The 18,064-nt window shown below is 52.9% G+C and overlaps 1 protein-coding gene across 1 annotated transcript; it reads right to left on the reverse strand.

Moving 5' to 3' along the window:
- Positions 1–8,733: 8,733 nt before the first annotated feature.
- On the reverse strand, positions 8,734–10,285 carry GSX2 (GS homeobox 2). The gene is made up of 2 exons (XM_012761779.3): positions 9,736–10,285; positions 8,734–9,074 (listed from the first exon to the last, which is right to left on the reverse strand). Exons 1-2 carry the CDS (start codon positions 10,283–10,285, stop codon positions 8,734–8,736), a joined length of 891 nt encoding a protein of 296 aa, XP_012617233.3.
- Positions 10,286–18,064: the final 7,779 nt, after the last annotated feature.

Genomic DNA, 18,064 nt, shown 5'->3' on the forward strand with positions numbered 1-18,064 from the left:
CAGACAATTGCAGCCGATCAGAGACTCCGGCTCTGCCCTCCCCAGGTCCCCTTCGCGTCGCAGCGCCACGCGGGTGCCTGCCACCAGCCAGCGCTGTCCGGGCGCAGGGACGCAGCACCGGGCTGGGGACGCCTCCCGCCCGCGCGGGCGATCGGAGGCGGCGAGGGGCCCGGCCTCAGCCCAGCTCCCCGAGGACGAGGAGGCGAGCCGGGGGTGGGGACTTGCATGTCCCGGGCGCGGGTGCCTGCGGGGTCCGCCCGGCGCCGCGGGGCGCGCGGGGGTCGGGGCCCGCCAGACCGGCCGGGCCCTCCGCGTGCGCGCGGGCGGTGCCGCTCAGGTGGCAAGGGTCCAAGGCGGAGCCTGCCTCCCCTCCGGGCCCGCCCAGCGCCCCTCCCCAGCCTGGACCCAGAAAGGGACACGCACACAAAAAACTTTCGCCACACTGTTAATACATTCGCGCTTCCTCCCGCGCTCCCAATGGGCTACCAGCTGCAGAACTCCTGAATAGGAAGCTTAATTGTGCTTTGTCATGCAGAGTGCCTCGAGTCTCTATAGAAGGTTACAAAGGGCCTTTTGAAGTGTTTCTCTGTCGCCTAATCGTGAGCCATTTGCATAGGGCACCTCTGCGCCTGCCAGACCCAGGTAGCAGCGCCCCCCCAAACCCCAGTGACAAAACTCAGTGGCGCTCCCGAGGGGCGCCCCACCCCGCCCAGCGCCCAGCACTTGGATTTTTCTCCGCGTTCCCCCGGGTCACGGCCAGCCGATCCGGAGGCCGCGAGGCCTGAGACCTTGCAGGCTGGGGTGCCCGAGCCCCTCCGGGTGACCCCCCGGCGGCCCGGGCCCAGCCAGGCCCCGACTGCAGCCTGGGCGGCCTCTTCTCGGCTGGATCTCCGGATCCCCCGGGCCCGGTGGTGTTTTCCATCCGCTTCCACGCGGGGCAGCCCCCCTACCCGCCTGCCCCCCCCACAGGGGCCGAGGGAGATGCTCAGAAGAATCTGGAAGTGAGTTCTGATCGCGATCCCACGCTGCTCGTTCCTCCTGCTTGATTGGCAAGGCTGCCTTCCGAATATCTTTTCTCGTTGCTTGTTTTGACAGTTGCAGTCCAGGTCTACGAGACAGAGAAAGCCAATAAATTCCTAATTTCAGTATGAATCTTATTTCATTGCGGTATAGGTTCCTTACCCTCACACCTGCGTGGCAGGGTGTAATTCCATTAATAATAATAGTAAAAAATCAACGTATTCATTGCATGTCTTTTCCCTGGTGATGTATTGTGAGCAGCGCGAGTTGAAAAAGAGCCATTTATTCCCACCGTGAATGAGCCTGCATGGGCCGGGGGCTTCACCTGCCCCTTAGTCAATTAGGAATGTATCGAAAAGTCTAGCAGAAAACGAGTTAAATTAACCGTTCGCTAATTTCCCTGTGCCCCTCCTACATAATCCCCCCTTTTCAGCTTGCCCCAGAAATTACCACATGTTGCAAGGTTCAAATAGTGCCTAATGAAACAGTGGCGAACCGCGTCCCCCTCCGGCGCGGCGACGGGGAGCCCTGTCGCCGGCCTTCAAAGCCGCGGGCGCGCTCTCCCGGTGCTGGCTCCGCATCGGTGATGAAAAAGAAAGAGAAAAAGAAGTTTCTTTGAGAGGCTAAAATAAAAAGCTGTCAATAACTCTGGATTCAGCGGGTGGAAAGTACACGGCTGCCCACCCACTTCCTGCCACCGGGCACGCGGTGGGACTCGGAGATGCTTGTGCACGGAGTAGGGACCGGAGGGTCAGCACCCTACCCGCTTCCCGGAGAGCTGCGGTCCCGGCCTTGGGGTCCGGCCAGGGCCAGAGGAGTGGGATGGGGAGATCAGCCTGAAATAAAGGAGAGACAGACAGACAGACACCGGCCACCACTAGGCTCGCAGGTGCGCAGACAGAAAACAAGGGACAGACAGACGAACGCACAGCACAGCCAAGCCTCGACCACCGTCTCCCAAGTTAAAACCACGTGTCTGGCTTCAGCATCTCCTCCGCCCCTGGGCGGGTGAAGGCGTTTTTTGTTTTTTTTTTTTGAAGCTTTGAGATGCAAGCCCCTAATAATCCATCGTGGTCATTCATGGATTTAAGGAGGGACGAGGAAGAGGTGGCTTGACCCCAAACAATTCGAATTAGGCTTTATGAAGACCGTCTCCAAAAGTAATGCCCTCCCTCGCTCCTTCCTGTTGGGTCCCTTTCACGCTCTCAAAAATTCCCAATTTCCTAATGCTCCGCGGCCAGGGCCGGCCGGAGCTGCGCACCCCGCCCGCGCCAGCCCTGCCCCGCACACTGAGGCCACACTGGCTCCTTGTCCTGGTCGCCCGCCGCCGCCCGCGGGCAGGGAGCGCGTTCCCATCGCGAGCGACTCCCACCTGCCTTGGTTGTTTTTTTTTTTTTTTTTTTTCCCTTTGCACCTGCTGTGGGTGGTTTCTCCCTGAACTTCAGAAATCCAGTAGTTGCCTAGAATTAGTCTCGCTACGGTGCTCGCAAGCTAAATATTGCTACTTTATCTCTGTTCCCCTCCCCCTTCTCTCCCTTCTCGAAGGAGACTGGAGTCCCCTATTTGAAATGGGGGCAGCTAATACAAAGTCATCAAAGCACTATGGTTCTTGTCTTAAAGTGACAGCCCGCTTTATGGGGCTGTTTGAAATACTCCCCTTGCTTTTCAATGTCTCTCTATCCATCTTTGTCTGCTCTTCAGAAAAGGGGACAATATAAAGCCCAGCCTGGCGAGCTCCCCACGCTCAGGCCTGGGCAGTGCCAACCTCCGCCTTGAAGCAGATTGAAATTGTCACTGCTTCATTAATCTGAAACTAGTTACTTTCCTAAGCACACGGCACACACTTCCGATCTGCTGGGATTCACTCGGCGGAGCCCCTGGGGGCTTCCTGGGTTTGGGATTTGGGAGGCTCAACCAAGGTACAGCCAGGGCTCAGGGACTCAGAGCGCCCAGCTCAGCTGGAAGAAAAGCAGTGCCCGGTGCAGAAGGGCAGGCACTGACATCGGTATATTTAGAGAGCACAAAACACTATTTTCAGAGACACTGGGATGCCCAGAATTTTGGAGGGTGCACTTGAGAATAAGAATTCTGTTTATGGCAGCAGACGAGAGTCTCATCGCGGACTGTGAAGTCTCCCACAGGCTTCCGATTTTCTTTCTCCAAGCAGAAGAAACTTGCATCTAAATTTCCCTGGAAGTTAGAGTTTTGCTGGGTTTTTTTAGTTTTCAGTTTTTGATTTTTTTTTTTTTTTTAATCTGAGCTCTGATTCGACTCTGTTCCTAAGAGATCTCTTGAAGTTTCTGTTCTTCTCTGGCCCCTCTGTAGTTCCAGCTTGTGTTACAGACTCCAAATGTCAGGGCTTTAGCTACAGGAGCCCTGGGTCCCTCTGGAATTTGTCATCTTCTGCTTCACAAGCTGCCTCTCTTCTTTATGCCTCCACCATTAGCAAAAGACAATGCAAAAGATTCTTTTACTTTTAATATTTCTAGCTGGCTTGGAATAGCAAGTTTTTGGCTTCCATTCTAATTTAGGGAAGGAATGTGGACTTTTTTTTTTTTTTAAACAGAAGCTCAATTTTCAGTAATGTGAGCCTAAAGATTTATAAAATAGATTTATATTAAATTATGTTAATAGAAGCCTAGTAAATGCACTGTTTAATTGCATGGGGAAAAAATGTTCCCTTTTAAAAGGTCTGTCACCTTAACAGGTACATTCAAAGATTCCCCGTGAATAATGAAAATAGGAACAATTGCTTTGAAGCACGGAGCTGCATTCATAGGACAGCTTTAGGCTGCGTTTGGAGAGGATGGGAGGGGCTCCTTTGAAAGGAGTGATTGCTCCTTTAAATTCAATTTCCTCTGGCAAATGGGTTCTATTGGAAGTGTCATTCTCCTCAACTCTCTCGCACCCTTAAGGCTGGGCTTGAGATCCTGCCCCAGGGCTCTCCTCCCAGTCTCCCCAGACCTTTAGTTTGTTTCTCCTCTCTCCCCCCCAACCCAACTCTGAGCACCCGCCCACCTCCCGGAAAGAAATTTCTAGAAGGGCCGTGAAAAGTGAGAGGAAACTGCAAGGAAGGTACACATGGGAGGGGAAAAAAAACTGGTGGAAGTTATTCTTCTCTTTCTACCTATGAGCTTACTGTTCTTTTTCCACCTAGGGACTCTATAACCACTACCAATGTGCTCTCTCTCTCTGTCTCTCTCTTACATATATGACGCTTGCATGCACCCCACACCTGCACACACAGAGACCCTGTCGCCCTCTGTGACCACTTTTATTTGGAACAACTGCCTTTCTGGCAATTGACCACAGTCAGACCGGACCAAGCAAAATACATTTCTAACCCGGATCAGATATGATTGCACACAATTGGTGGGGAGTGGGGAGTGGGGGGAGGGGAGGGGGGTGGAGCCCAGAAATCAAAGACTCCACATCCCAGAGGGTGGGCGAGGGGGTGGGGGCTGAGCTGTGAGGACCGTTTCAAACCACTTTAGAATAAGGACCTCAGGAGGAAGGAGGTCTACCAGCACCAATGTCTCTGTCATCTGGGCCCACTGACGCCCTGAAGATGGGCTACTGGGTCCCAAGGCCACGTCCAACCCTTGGCCTTGGGCATTTGCTGGTCGCTGAGTGGGAGGGTGAAGGGGAGAGGTCTTGGCTCCTCCTCTCTGCTCCGAATGTCTGGGCTGGCCCAGGGCACGGGGGTGAGAGGTCACCCGTCCTGCTCCGCAGCCCACCCCAGCTCTTTTCCAGTTTAAAGCTACCATGGGACTTGTTCTCAGAAAGCTGGATTCAACCACGACAGACCCCTGAGACTCACCAATTTTCTCTTAGTGGAACAAGTCCCTGGTTTCTAACTCTCATCTTTGTTTTCTTTCTCTTTTCATTTCACGTGTATAGTCCTCTAAGAGGTAATGTTTTGGGAGCACAGAGTTCTGTTTCTGTTTTTCAAGGAGGGGGGCATGTTGAAAACTGGAGTCCAATGCTTCTCGGGTGGAGAAATTGTCAAGGGTGACCTCAAACATCTTAAACTTCCCTCTTAAAGAAATGTAGGTAAGTGTCCCTTAGCAAGTTTGATCTTAAGATTATTTAGCAGAGTGTTTGGGTGTTCGCTTTAGGTATTCTCAACCTAAAGTGAAACTGTAGGCCTTTAAAATCAGACAGATTCCAGATTCACAAAGCCTTATTCTGATCTGAAAACTTAAAAAGCATCAACTGATTTTTTTTTTTTTTGAGGGGTTGAAGCTGGGGAGAATGTAAAATCTATCCTAGTAGATAGAGTAGGAGAACTCATACTCCATTTGGAAAGTAACAAAAAAGTCCACATGTGTATGGAATGTCCTAGAAAGAGGACCTTCCTGGGACCTCCGGAGAATCTTTCTTTTCACCGAGTGTCCCAAGTTGAAACAGGTATCTTTACCTGAATCTTTTTGCCTCTGGAGAGAAACACACTGTTTATTCTTCCTTCCCTAGGGAATTTTCTAGATAGAGCCCAGAGGGGCTGGGGCCATCAAGCAGACCAAAACCAGCCTAGGGGGGCTGGCATCACTGCGGTCCGCTGCATACCAGGTGTCGCAAGTGGGTGGTTCCCTGGTCAAGGTGTCAGGGCCTGGGGTCGGGGACCCCGGCAAGGCTTGGAGCGGGGGTCTAGACAGGTCATGGACTTGAAGTAGGGCCAGACCCGAGCGCGGGCGGCAGAGGGCCGGGCGAGGATGGGAGGGGGACAGAGAGTCCCCCAACGCCCAGAGGAGGCGTCGCTTTGGGCAGGAGGACACAGAGAGCGGCGGCAGGGGCTCTTTGTCCTCCTGTTTCCCTGCGAAGGAATCATTCTCCTCCAATGCCTGTACTTTGTGCCTTGCAAACTGCCTTCCTCCCACCTCTGTCCCCGCGCCCGCGGAGAAGCTTGTTTCTTGGGGACAAGAGAAACAGGACAGTTAGGAAAGGCAGTGGGCCTGCGCCTCCTGCCTCTAGGCCTGGGGCTCTGAGAGGGAGAGAGGGGAGGAGAGCGAGCCCCAGCCCCGGCTGGGAGAGCCGGCTGCCCGGGACCTCTGCGTGGGTCAGGCCAGCTCGTGCGTGGCACAAAGCGGTGGCAGCTCCCCATTCAGCGAGACGAGGAGCCGGCCCTCCTCCCTCCTGCCCCGCGGCTGTGGGCCTGGGGGTCTGCGGGATGGATTTTCCTTCTCCCCCAGCCTCCCGAGTGTGCTGGCGGGGAGAAGAACGGGTGGGGGGCGCAATAGCCAGGGAACACCGTGCTCACGGTCTCCCTGCTTTCTCCTCCTCCAGCTAGCTCCCAAGCAGTTCTTGAGCCCAGCAGCACCTGGCGAGGTTTCAGTTCCCACCTTCCTAGAGTAAATCAGACCTAAAGAAATTGTGCGTGCGTGCGTGTTGCAAACAGTTGTCTGTAGCTTGAATCTAGTGGGCGGCATCTTTATAGAAAGTAATCAGAGATCCCACCCGTGCGTGTTGGGGGGCACTCAGTGTGCAGAAGAGCGAGACCTCGTAGTCTCCGTGTTTCCAGCTTCTTCACTCCCCTCCCTTAGATGACAGGCCCGGGCTGTCCCCGGGGAAAGAGCCAAGTTGCCCTGCTGAGGGAGAGCTAGAAGGAAGTCTTCTCTGCACCAGGCTTGGGAAGGGAGGGATTAGAAGGAAGCCAATCCCATCCTCAGAATCAGGAAGTGGACATCAAAAAAAAAAAAAAAGACAAGAAAAAGAAAAAGAGAAGAAGGAGGAGAAGGGGAAGAAGAAGAAAGAAAGAAAGAAAGAAAGAAAGAAAGAAAGAAAGAAAGAAAGAAAGAAAGAAAGAAAGAAAGAAAGAAAGAAAGAAAGAAAGAAAGAAAGAAAGGAAGGAAGGAAGGAAGAAAGAAAGAAAGAAAGAAAGAAAGAAAGAAAGAAAGAAAAGAAAGAGAAAGAAAAGAGAAGGAAAGAAAGAAAAAGAAGGAAAGAAGGAAGGAAGGAAAGAAGGAAGGAAGGAAGGAAGGAAGGAAGGAAGGAAAGAAAGAAAGAAAGAAAGAAAGAAAGAAAGAAAGAAAGAAAGAAAGAAAGAAAGAAAGAAAGAAAGTCTGTTTAAGTTAGGGAGATCAGGAAAAAACAAAACAAAACAACCAAGGGTCCAAAGACATCCCAGGGCTGTTTTGAAAAAGTGAGATTGTAAATCTTTGGGCAGAATACTTCCCTGTCCTTGACTTAATTTGCTCAGCACTGAGGGAAACCAGCTAATTCCCCAGCTATCCAGACAACCAGGAGCATTTCTGGTCACTCGCAGCATCGCTTGTAAGTTTCTGTGTGTTTGCTTTTGACCTGTCTGATGGATTGCTGCTCTTCCTACAACTATTCTCACTGAGCAAATTCCTTTACATAATTCAAGTTTTGGTACTGAGAGAGAAGAGGAAGAAGAAGGGGGGGGGACTGCCACAGAAAATAAACAATAGATGAGGGATTTTTTTTTTTTTTTTTTGAGACAGAGTCCCACTCTGTTGCCCCAGCTAGAGTGCCATAGCTTCAGCCTAGCTCACAGCAGCCTCAAACTCCTGGGCTCAAGCGATCCTCCTGCCTCAGCCTCCCGAGTAGCTGGGACTACAGGCATGCACCACCATGCCTGGCTAATTTTTTCTATATATTTTTAGTTGGCCAATTAATTTCTTTCTATTTATAGTAGAGACTGGGGGTCTCGCTCTTGCTCAGGCTGGTTTTGAACTCCTGACCTTGAGTGATCCTCCCGCCTCGGCCTCCCAGTAGGTAAGGGATTTTCACACTTCCTTGCTAAATAAAAGTTTTACAGTGTCATTAATTGTCAGTGTCACTCTACAGGGAATGATTGGTCCTGTCAGCAGCTGTGAGGAGGTACTTATTTTGAGGACAGAAGGGACTGCCTGGTAGGTGGCATTAACTAAAGATATCTCCTTGTAGGAAGTTGCTATTACATAGAAAACCTATAGAGCCACAAATTCCCTCAGCCAAAAAAGACTCACATTACCAAGTTTTGGTCAATCTTTTCCTCTAAGTTCTCAGACAGCTTTTTTTCTGCCTATGCCTTTTCCTAAACGGGGGGGGGGGGGGGGGGGGAAGGGGAGGGGAAGAGAAGATGAGGAGAGCAAAATCACAAATTTAAAATCTTGATTTTGTTTCATTTCTTTAAATAAATATAAATATACATTTCATATAAAACTATTCATACAAAAGGGACTTCCAGCCACTCGGATCTCAAACTCCCCCCAGGCAAAATTTCAGAAAGCCAGCCCTACAGGGTTTGATTTTCTAAATCATTTGCAACGTCAATGTTTTCATCTTAAAACAACAACAACAACAACAGAACATAATCAAGAAACCCTGTGTTCTTATCAGGTTCTGAGAGACAGTAGGGCTGGGGAAGTGGCATGCGCTTTCAAAAACCCCCAGACAGTGTTAAACTTCAGGCAACCCTGTTTTTCCTCTGATACCAGATGAGACTGACTTGCATTCTAGGTTATTTACATGGTTTAAAGACAATCTATAAACTTTCGAGTGGAGTCCCAAATAGACAGGCCAAGAAGGAGACCCGAGGGTCAGGCCCGGCGTGTGTGTTCCGGGACTTGATCAGTTTCTTGTCCAGATGGGACCGCTGCGATCTGCGGGGACTTGGGCTCCCGGGTCCCCCCCTTCCCCGCCCCCCACCCCACGCTGGAGTTGCTTGGGGCTGCCAGGAGCCCACGGTGTGAGGGGGTAGGCGGCCTTCCCTCATAAAGGGGAAATCTCCTTGTCGTCGTTGGCCGAGGCCGGCGACAGGGAGTCCTCGTCCTCGGAGCGCGCGACGTGCGCCTGGCCGCCGACGCACTTGCAGCCCGCGTGGCTGTTCCTCTGCGTGCCCTTCCCCTCCTTCTTGTGCTTCACCCGGCGGTTCTGAAACCAGATTTTCACCTGCTTCTCCGACAGGTTCAGGTACGTGGCAATCTCGATCCTCCGGAGTCGAGACAGGTACATGTTGGAGGAGAACTCCCGCTCCAGCTCCAGGAGCTGGCTGCTGGTGAACGCGGTCCTCATCCTCTTGCCGCTGGGGACCTGGCTGGCGTCGGAGCCCCCTGCGGACCGACCGGGAGAGGACAGACAGGTAAGGCTCCCTCCAGCCGCCCCCGGCCCACGTGCCATCCTCGGGGAAGGACGCCTCTCGGGGACCCACCCGCGACGCCCACCTGTATCCTTTCCCGTTCCACGGCGCGGCGCGGGGTGCGGAGGAAAGGGATGCTCAGAGCGAATGAAGGCCTTTGAGGCGCGGGACGTAAAGTCAGGGGATCAAAGAGGGGTGGGGACTTGCTCTGTACGATCGTCGCTCTTAGAGCCCGGCGGAGAGGCGTGCGGGCTTAACCAAAAACCATCAAAACGCTTTAGCCAGCCAGACGCAGGCGTGATGCACTTAAGTTCAAACACACCCACCCTACCCCGAAGCAGTCACGGTCGAGGTCCCCAAGACCCCTACTGTCACCTTCGAGGTCCCCGAGACCCCGATATGACGCGATACTGAGCGCCGGCACCCGGAGTGAGGCGCGCCAGGCTGCGTGGAGAGGTTGGCGAGCCAAGTTCCACCTGCGTGGAACTTCTGGAAAATGACTCTCCGATGTCGCACTAAAAGCCCCTCCTTCCTCCCCACCCCGCCCCCGGCTCCCCCGTCCCCCTCCGCGGGCGGAAAGTTTGCTCGCGGAGCACCGAGGGCGCCGCGCGCAGGTCCCCAAGGCCCCGCCCTACCCATGGTGAGGCAGTGGAATCTCCGCGGGTCCGCCACGTTGTAGGTGGTGGCGGCGCAGACAGGTGCGTGGTGCTGCGGGTGTCCCAAGGCCGCCGCGGCCGCCGCTGCCGCCGCCGCCGCCGCCGCCGCCGCCGCGGCCGAGCCGGGCTGCTGGGCCGGGTGGTGGTGATGGTGCGCGTGGCCCACCCGCGGGCAGAACTGCGCGTCCCCGGGCCCCGAGGAGAACTGGCTCTTGAGCAGAGGCAGAGCCCCCGCACCCCCGGCCGCCCCGCTGCCCCCGGCCCCGGTGCCCCCGGCCGCTGCGCCCCCGCCGCCGGCGCCCACGGGCCCCCGCGAGGAGTGCAGGTGAGAGGTGACGCAGAGCGGGCACACGCAGAACGCGCCGCTCTTGCGGGACGGGCAGCCTGGCCCGGACACCGACATCACCAACGGGGACGGCATGCCCAGCGGGATGAAGAAATCGGGCCCGGGGTGAGGTTCCGGCAGCGAGGGCGCAGGCCGGGAGGAGTCCTTGATGATCAGCGAGTCCACATAGAAGGAGCGTGACATGTCGCGAGGGGTGGGTGGCTGCAGGGCCCGGCCGGCCGCGGCGACCCCTCCCCTCTCGCCTTCTGAGCTCTGTCCCCCGGAGCTGCGTGGGCGCCGGCGGCCAAGCCCTTGGGGACGCAAAGGTGTAGGAGTCCCGGCCCGGAACAAAGGGGTCCCCGGAGAGGGCTGGTCCTCGCGTCCCCCGCCCGGCGCCCCGGCTCCGGGATTTTATAGCCCCCACCCCGGCACGTGATGCCGCGGAGTACCGCTCGGCTCGGGCTCCGCGGCGGCTCCCCACCCTCGGGATAGGCTGCCCGAGTCACAACAGAAGCGGCGAGGAGGGGCGGGCGCGCGGCAGGGGGGGCGCGGGGGAGGGGGAGGGGGGAGACTTTGCAAAGTGTAGGTTTTGTTAATTTCCCGGGGAGGCCGGCCTCCTCCCCCCGTTTCTCCACGCTGTCCGGAGAAATCACCGCGCTGCATCCTTCTTCATGCCTCGCCTGGGCCCCAGCCCGACTCTTCCCGGCCGGGCCACGGAGCGCACCAGGTGGGGACTCGGAGGCCTTTTTGATGGGCAAGCCCAGCAACCCTGGCCCGCGGCGGCTGCGGCGGGCGTGGCGAAGTGTGAGGCCTGCGGTTTCGGACCCGCATCCCTCCAGTCCCGGGGCGCGGCTGCGGTCACCATCACACCTACTCCTGTCCCCCCAGCTTTGGGACTTAGCCAAGGGCATTCAGGTGGTTAGTTCACTGCGATCCAGCGTAACAGGGAGGTCTCCCAGCTGCGAAGCCGCCAAGCTTTTCATTCTGATGCTTGGGAGGTTTAAAGTGGAGAGCCACTCAGACCCACGACCCCTCCTATGTGCCCTTTCTAATCTGCAGCACCCTCCTGCCACCCGGAGAGATGTCGAAGAGTCACCCTTCCTGCAAGTGGTGTCACCGCTGCGTTTCCAGTCCAACCCTACAAACTCCACCCCAAAGATTTTGGAAAGGGGATGCCAAGCACCAGCTCTCCAGGAGGAGACTGGGCAGAGGTTGGAGAAGACCTTTGCTTAGAGTCTGGTGGCCCAGTGCCCCTCCCCGTGTCACTAAGCTTGGGTAGCTGGCAAGGCTAAGCTGGGAGCACTCTTTCCTCTGCTTCCCAAAAGCCCAGGAAGAATGGGGGCATGGAGTCACGCAAGGAATCCTGTGTCCCGCTAGGAGAAATGGCTTGGTAAAGGAAATCTCTCTGGGCAGTGCGGTCCCCCGAAGACTTCTGTGCCCCTAGCTGCCCGAGTGACGACGGTGACCCACGTTGGGGCTATTGATCTTTGGGCAAGGCAGCAGAGGGGACAGTTTTCTCTCTTCCTCTCCCCTTGCAGAAAAGTGGCCGGAGCAGGGAGCCTGGGTAGCAGCTACACGTTCCCAGATCGTTTCCCCAGATCAGCTAACTTCCAAGAAACTTCTCTCTCCACCTGAGAGAGAAACAGAGTGCACAGATCCAAGAGCACGGCCTGGAGGCATGGCTCCGTCTCTCTGTCCTCTTTCTCCCTCTTCTCCTCTCCATCTCTTCCCAGCGTTCTCTCTTGCCTGCTAGAGGAGTAATTGGGTTGTGGGGATGCCCCGCTCTGGGGAGCCCAGGATTTATGGATGGCAATTAAAGTTTTATGAATTGCAGCTGAGGCTGGTTATTGAGCTATTTGAATGTGATTAGAATTCAATTAGAAAGCGGTTAGTGGACGATGGGTCTCTGGAGTGTAAACAGACAGCTATTCCAGAAATGTGCTAATCCAACATCTTGTGACAACAATTAAGGAGTCTCAGGGTTTAACGTGGGGCAGCTCAGCTGTAACTACTTTTGCAGCACAAGGCTTGCCGAGGCCGCCTTCGCAGCCGCTCAGCCCCACCCTAGCCCACCCTTGCTCAGGCCCGGGGAATCCAGGCAGCCCCTGAGATCATTCCAGCCCCAGGAAGAAGACTTGGAGCTCAATAATCGAGAGAAGCTTAATGGCAGGGTATTTTTTTTACGGGTCTAAATTATCCAAATAGGTGACTCAATTTCCCTGATTCATTTTGTGCAAAAAAAAAAAAAATGTATGTATATATCCTCTTTGAGAGTAATCACTTTCTCCTTTTTCCTCCTCTGAGTTAGGTAGGTGTGTTTGGGGGTGGCAGTTTGGGTCACAATGTTCCCAGTGGTTTGGGGTGTGTTCACAGGAAGAACGTCTATGCGAATATGCTAGAAATTGCACTCATGTGCAGCTCATTTTATTTTAGAGAATCTTAATTACACAGGAGGCTTGAAGCATCTCACTCAATTCATGTCGGACTATGGCAACTTTTGGTTTCCAGTGCCAAGGAGTTTTGAGAAAGACGTGGGGTCCACAGGGTTGCTAAGGGCTGCAGCGGCTTGGGGCCAGGCTGAGGCTGAAAGCAGGAACGAGTCTTAGAAACTCACCCTTAGGGTACTTGGTTAATTGCTTGAGCCCACCAAGAGCATGCAGTTTGGAGTCATGTGTCTTGCAGAATCTGTCTTCTCTGACTCTTCTTTCTAGTTCGGTTTGGATCTTTGTATCTCTCTTCCTCTCTCCCTCTTCTGTCCTTGAATCTAGCCCCCAGCGGCAGAAGCCCACCCTACCTGCCTACCCCCCCCCACCCCAACAAACGAAGCCTACCCTCCTTGGCCGGGGGTGGCATGGCCCCCCAGGCCTAACCAGCCCTGCTGGTCCCCAGAGCAGAAGTGCCCCAAACCTGCTTGGAGCAGGGGACCCGGAGCCCTGCTCTCTCCCATGAGTGAGTACACAGACCGCCAGCGTGTGCCCAAGGCGGGCCGCACAATTTTATTTCTCAGTGATTCTGTCTGATAAAATTTCATCGTCCATTAAGTAATCCCCGAAATGAGAGCTCTTATGAGCCTATAATGAGCTCTAATTGCCACGACTCGGGGAGCCACGTGGAAGGATTTATTCGGTATTAAGCAGTTGGGTACAGAGTACAGGCTGTTACCTAAGCCATTACTTTCATAATTCAAGGAGAAAATTAGTTCTTTTAAGGGAAGGGGGAAATCCTTTGATTCCCTCCCTCTTGCTCGGGATGATAGGAGGGTGGTTTCATGTTCCTTGAGTGCAAGACGGTGTCACAAATGTGGAGGTAACAAAATTACTCTCCCCACCTCCTCCTGGCCAGGGCACCCCACCTCCCCACCCCCCTCTTAACTTAGGAAAAAAAAAAAAATCAAAGCAGTTCTGAAAAGAACAGCAGAGGCAGAGCCTGGGTGAACAGTGTCCTTCCAGCTCGGGCCTGAGATTTGAATTCTTACTCCCAGCTTGCAAAAGGTCTTCCAGCACTTCTCACCCCCTCTGCCGCCCTGGCACCTGACTTGAACCCCCCATTTCTGTCTCAAGTCTCTTTCTTCCTGTTCCCTTTCATGGGCAAAGTCAGGCAGAGTAAAGGGTGGGGACTTAGCCTTGCTTATTCAACAGGCCCCAGATTTCTGACCTGTTGATCTGCTTAGCCGTTTTTTTTTTTTCCAGCCTGTAAGTCCCACTTTGCTCCTCCCTCTGCATCCCCCAAAGTGCCCCCTTCTTTCACCTCCCCCCCACCCCACCCCCAGTCCTTTTTTTCTCTGGGTTTCAGCGTTTGCCCACATGCTTCTGGACTCCAAATGGAGGCTTGCAAGCAGGGAGGGACAGACCCGGGCTTGGCGGGGCTGCCTCGGATTTATTTGCTCCTCTTACATTGATTTCATATTAGTTTCCAAAGCGATGAATGATCTCAAAGCTGGGTTTTGTTAGCCGAACACAAACAGGAGACAGGACTTACTCGCCCCCGGCTCTCTTTAATGAGGTCATTATCAAAGCGTGAACAAGTCTATGAATGTTTTATTGAAACTGCATCGTTAACTTGTATCCATCTTTTTCTCCGAGTGGCATTGTGATATTGCTGTCTGTGGCACATCTTACCCGATATAGCCCGAGATTTCCCCATTCTCCGTAACCAGGCAACCCTTTCTGAATACCCAAAAATTGAAAAGAACCGCTTAGTCTTCAAGAAAGTCCTCAATAATAGTGGAAAAGAACAAAGATCCAGGAGACAACAAAATGCCACAGGGGTGACTTTTCATGAGCAATTATCTCTCATTAATCAGAAGAACAGCTGCAATATTAATTTTCTCTCTTTCTTCCTCTCTTTTCACAGTCCCCAACATTTGAATAATCATAAATTTTGATTTTATGAAGGAGTCACATTTTTCAGGGGCTGGAGGAAAGCAGCAACCTAGGTGAAGACGAGAAGAAAAACGCTCTCATTTTATTTATTTTTTGTTTGTTTGGGCAAAGCTGCCAACAAAGCAAAATGAAAAAATAAAATAAAGAAATGCTAGAGAAAATGGTCCCACCCCCACTTTCTTCTTCTAGATAGCTGTTGAGAACAGGACTCTCTTTTCCTCCACCCTCTTCTCACAACTACCTCTCCCTTCTTTCCTCTCCCCACCCAGACCCTGTCCCCAGTTCTGCTCTGAGAAGGGCGGAGGGAAATGTCCCCGGCGTCTGGCGTGGGAGTTTCAGCCGGGTTTCAGCCCGTTTAACTTGCAAACGTGAAGCCAAGCGTTGTCGATCTGACCAAAGGGACACTCTTTGGGCGTAACTTGCATTGTGGCCATCAAAAGCCCGCCAGCCTTGGATGAACTGAGACGTGCATTCAGCAGAAATGGTGCGGCCCGCTCCCCTTTCGGGCTCTGGAGAGGCGATTGTTCGCAGGACGTGTAGCCAGAGTGGAAATCGTGGGTCCCCAGATAAGGCTATAACCTGCAAACGAGCTTGGGGGACTTAAAAGAATCTCATTAAAGCAGGGGCCTGCAATTAGCAAGTACACACTCAGAGAGAACTCAAGCTTCTCTTGAAAAGCTTCGGGCTGAGATGAAAGAGGGCAATTGGGAGTCAGTCCCCACATTCCTGTGCTGGCTGAGTGATGGGGGGCTCAGGAGCTGGGCTGTCCCTTCAGCTGCCCCAGTATTGTCACTTTTCATGCAAGGCCAGGCGAGGCCCTTCCAGAGAGAGAGGGCAGGCTGCGGGCCCGGTTGCTCATGCACCACCAAAAATGATCTTGCTTCTCCCTGGTGTTTATTCAGAGCAGAGGGGCCTTTGAGAAACGTGAATTCGCCTTTGTGCTCGCCACAGTTTCAAGAGTTCAATTCTGCCCTGAGGAGGAGGAGGGGGGGTGGTTGGCTCAGAATTTCAGAAACAGCCCAGTCTTCAGGCCCTCGGAAAAGGGTTTTGAAGGCACTGAATGCCTGCCACATGGCCCTCTGCTCCCACTTCACCTTAATTAATATTTGCACCCCCCCCCCCAATCCTCAAGCCTAAGAAGGCATTCCTCTCCCACCCTCAGAGCTCGCCCCTGTCATCAGAATAAAATTTATTGAGTGCCTACTCGGTGCCCAGCGTGTGCTAGGCGCTGCGGGGAGCCGTCTGAAAAGCCCAAGACTGTATCCAATAGAATATTGTTTCATTTCAGTAACAATGGCCTGAGGTGGGGAACAATTATCCGGATAATTGAAGCAAATGCTCCACCTCCCTCCCTCCCTCTCCAATTCCCCGGGGCACTTACCATTTTTTACTACCCCATTCAGAGATGGTGGGTTTTGTATGGGTGTGGGGAGGGGACGGAAGGGAGTGTAAGGGGTGGCTGAATTATTCACATGCATACAAAGTTCCCACTCCCTTTTCCTAAATTCGCTGAAAGCATTTGAGCCAAAATTGCTGCTTAGTTATGGGGGTCAAGACTGTTTTTATTAATGTTACCCAAACGAGAGCGATCCTTTATAATGTTTTAGCAATCCAGCCTTTCTGGTTTTCAACCTTGGTCACCAACAAAAATCACCTGGAGAGCTTTATAAAAATACCAACGCCCTAGAGATTTCGATTTAACGATGTGAGAGGCCAGATCAGAATAATAAGAATAATAATCATAATAAACCCAAAACTCTTCATGCAGTTCTGATGCAGGTGAGAGTAGAGAAATGACTGAAAAATCCTACCCCTTATATTCTCCTAGTCTGGAACCTGAAGAGAGTAACTTAACTTCTTTGAGCCTCATTCCATCATCTCTGGTAATTGGAAAGTGTGTATTGAGCGCCTACTGTATGCTAGACTCCGTGTGCTCCGGGAGTTTCCAGTAGGTTAAGCGAATCAACAAATCAGCTCAGAGCTGGTGAGTTACAAAAGGTCGTGTGAATATGAAAGAAAATTTCTAGAGGTTCTGGGAGTGGATAAAAATTGAAGCCTGAAGTGACATTTGAACGGAGACCTGCTTGGAAAAGGTCTACTTTGGGGAATGCGTTCCGGGCACCCACGAGAGTTTGTCTTGGTTAATTGCAAGAACTGAAAGGAGGCCCAGGAGAGTGGAGAAAGAATTTCGGTTTCTGCATCTATGGAATACGGAGAATGACTGCCTAGCAATGGGCCTGGTAAGAGCTCATGGGATCTCTTGTTGGTTGTATATTATTATCTGGGACCTGCAGCTGGCTGGGCCTTTGAAGCTTGGGCATGAGGTGTCAGTGGCCCTGGGCTTGGCAGCCAGGAGCCAGGAACCAGAAACCAGGAAGCCAGAGCTCCTGCCCAATCCTCTGTTCATCCCTGCGCACCTTTTCCAGGCTGAGTTTCTCGGTCTAAGACTCCCCCTCGACCTGGCACCTGCACCGAGCTTTCTTTAGCCCTTGGTTTCTGGGCATACCTTTGTTCAGCAGCTTCATCAACTTGGCCTCCCAGTGCACAATGACCTGCTTTGCAGAGGAGGAAACAAGTGCCATGCGAGTGTAGGACAGTCTTCATAGCCAGCATTTCCCCAGCTCTCACTATGTGTCAGGCCCCAAACCCAGGACCCTTGCCCGCATGACCGGATTGAATCCACACAACAGCCCTACCAGGTGAAGCGCCATTATTATGGCCATTTTGCTGGGAGAACCCTATTTGAACTAAAGTCACACAGCTACATGACAGAGGTCACACAGAGCTACATGACAGAGCCAGGACTCAGACTCAGTCTGACATGGGGGCCTAGAGTCTTAGGCACTAGGCAATACTGCCTCCTAACAACACCTAGCATTTATCGAACATCTTCTATATGCCTGGCAATGGCTTAAGACTTTAATGCATCATTTGTTTCTCACAAGGACCCAGTGAAGTAGGTGGGTATTATTTACTTTTTTTTTTTTTTTTTTTTTTTTTTTTTTTTGAGACAGAGTCTCACTTTGTTGTCCAGGCTAGAGTGAGTGCCGTGGCGTCAGCCTAGCTCACAGCAACCTCAAACTCCTGGGCTCGAGTGATCCTTCTGCCTCAGCCTCCCGAGTAGCTGGGATTACAGGCATGTGCCACCATGCCCGGCTAATTTTTTATATATATATCAGTTGGCCAATTAATTTCTTTCTATTTATAGTAGAGACGGGGTCTCGCTCTTGCTCAGGCTGGTTTTGAACTCCTGACCTTGAGCAATCCGCCCGCCTCGGCCTCCCAAGAGCTAGGATTACAGGCGTGAGCCACAGCGCCCGGCCTATTTACTTTTTTGTTTATCGTCCACTCCTTGGTTGGCGTTGTTTTCCTATATATTAAAGGTTCCCTCTGGGAGGCTGAGGCGGGCGAATCGCTGTAGGTTAGGAGTTCAAAACCAGCCTGAGCAAGAGCGAGACCCCGTGTCTACTATAAATAGAAAGAAATTAATTGGCCAACTAATATATATAGAAAAAATCAGCAGGGCGTGGTGGCGCATGCCTGTAGTCCCAGCTACTCGGGAGGCTGAGGCAGGAGGATTGCTTGAGCCCAGGAGTTTGAG

This window comes from Microcebus murinus, chromosome 26, assembly GCF_040939455.1.
Source record: "Microcebus murinus isolate Inina chromosome 26, M.murinus_Inina_mat1.0, whole genome shotgun sequence".
In the NCBI taxonomy this organism is placed as follows: Eukaryota; Metazoa; Chordata; class Mammalia; order Primates; family Cheirogaleidae; genus Microcebus; species Microcebus murinus.

Bases quoted from the DNA above. Each gene is read 5' to 3' on its own strand.
- GSX2 (XM_012761779.3), bottom strand. From the start codon at position 10,285: ATGTCACGCTCCTTCTATGTGGACTCGCTGATCATCAAGGACTCCTCC. The intron at 9,075-9,735 runs GTAGGGCGGGGC...GTCGGTCCGCAG, and splicing joins ATTCCACTGCCTCACCATGG to GGGGCTCCGACGCCAGCCAG.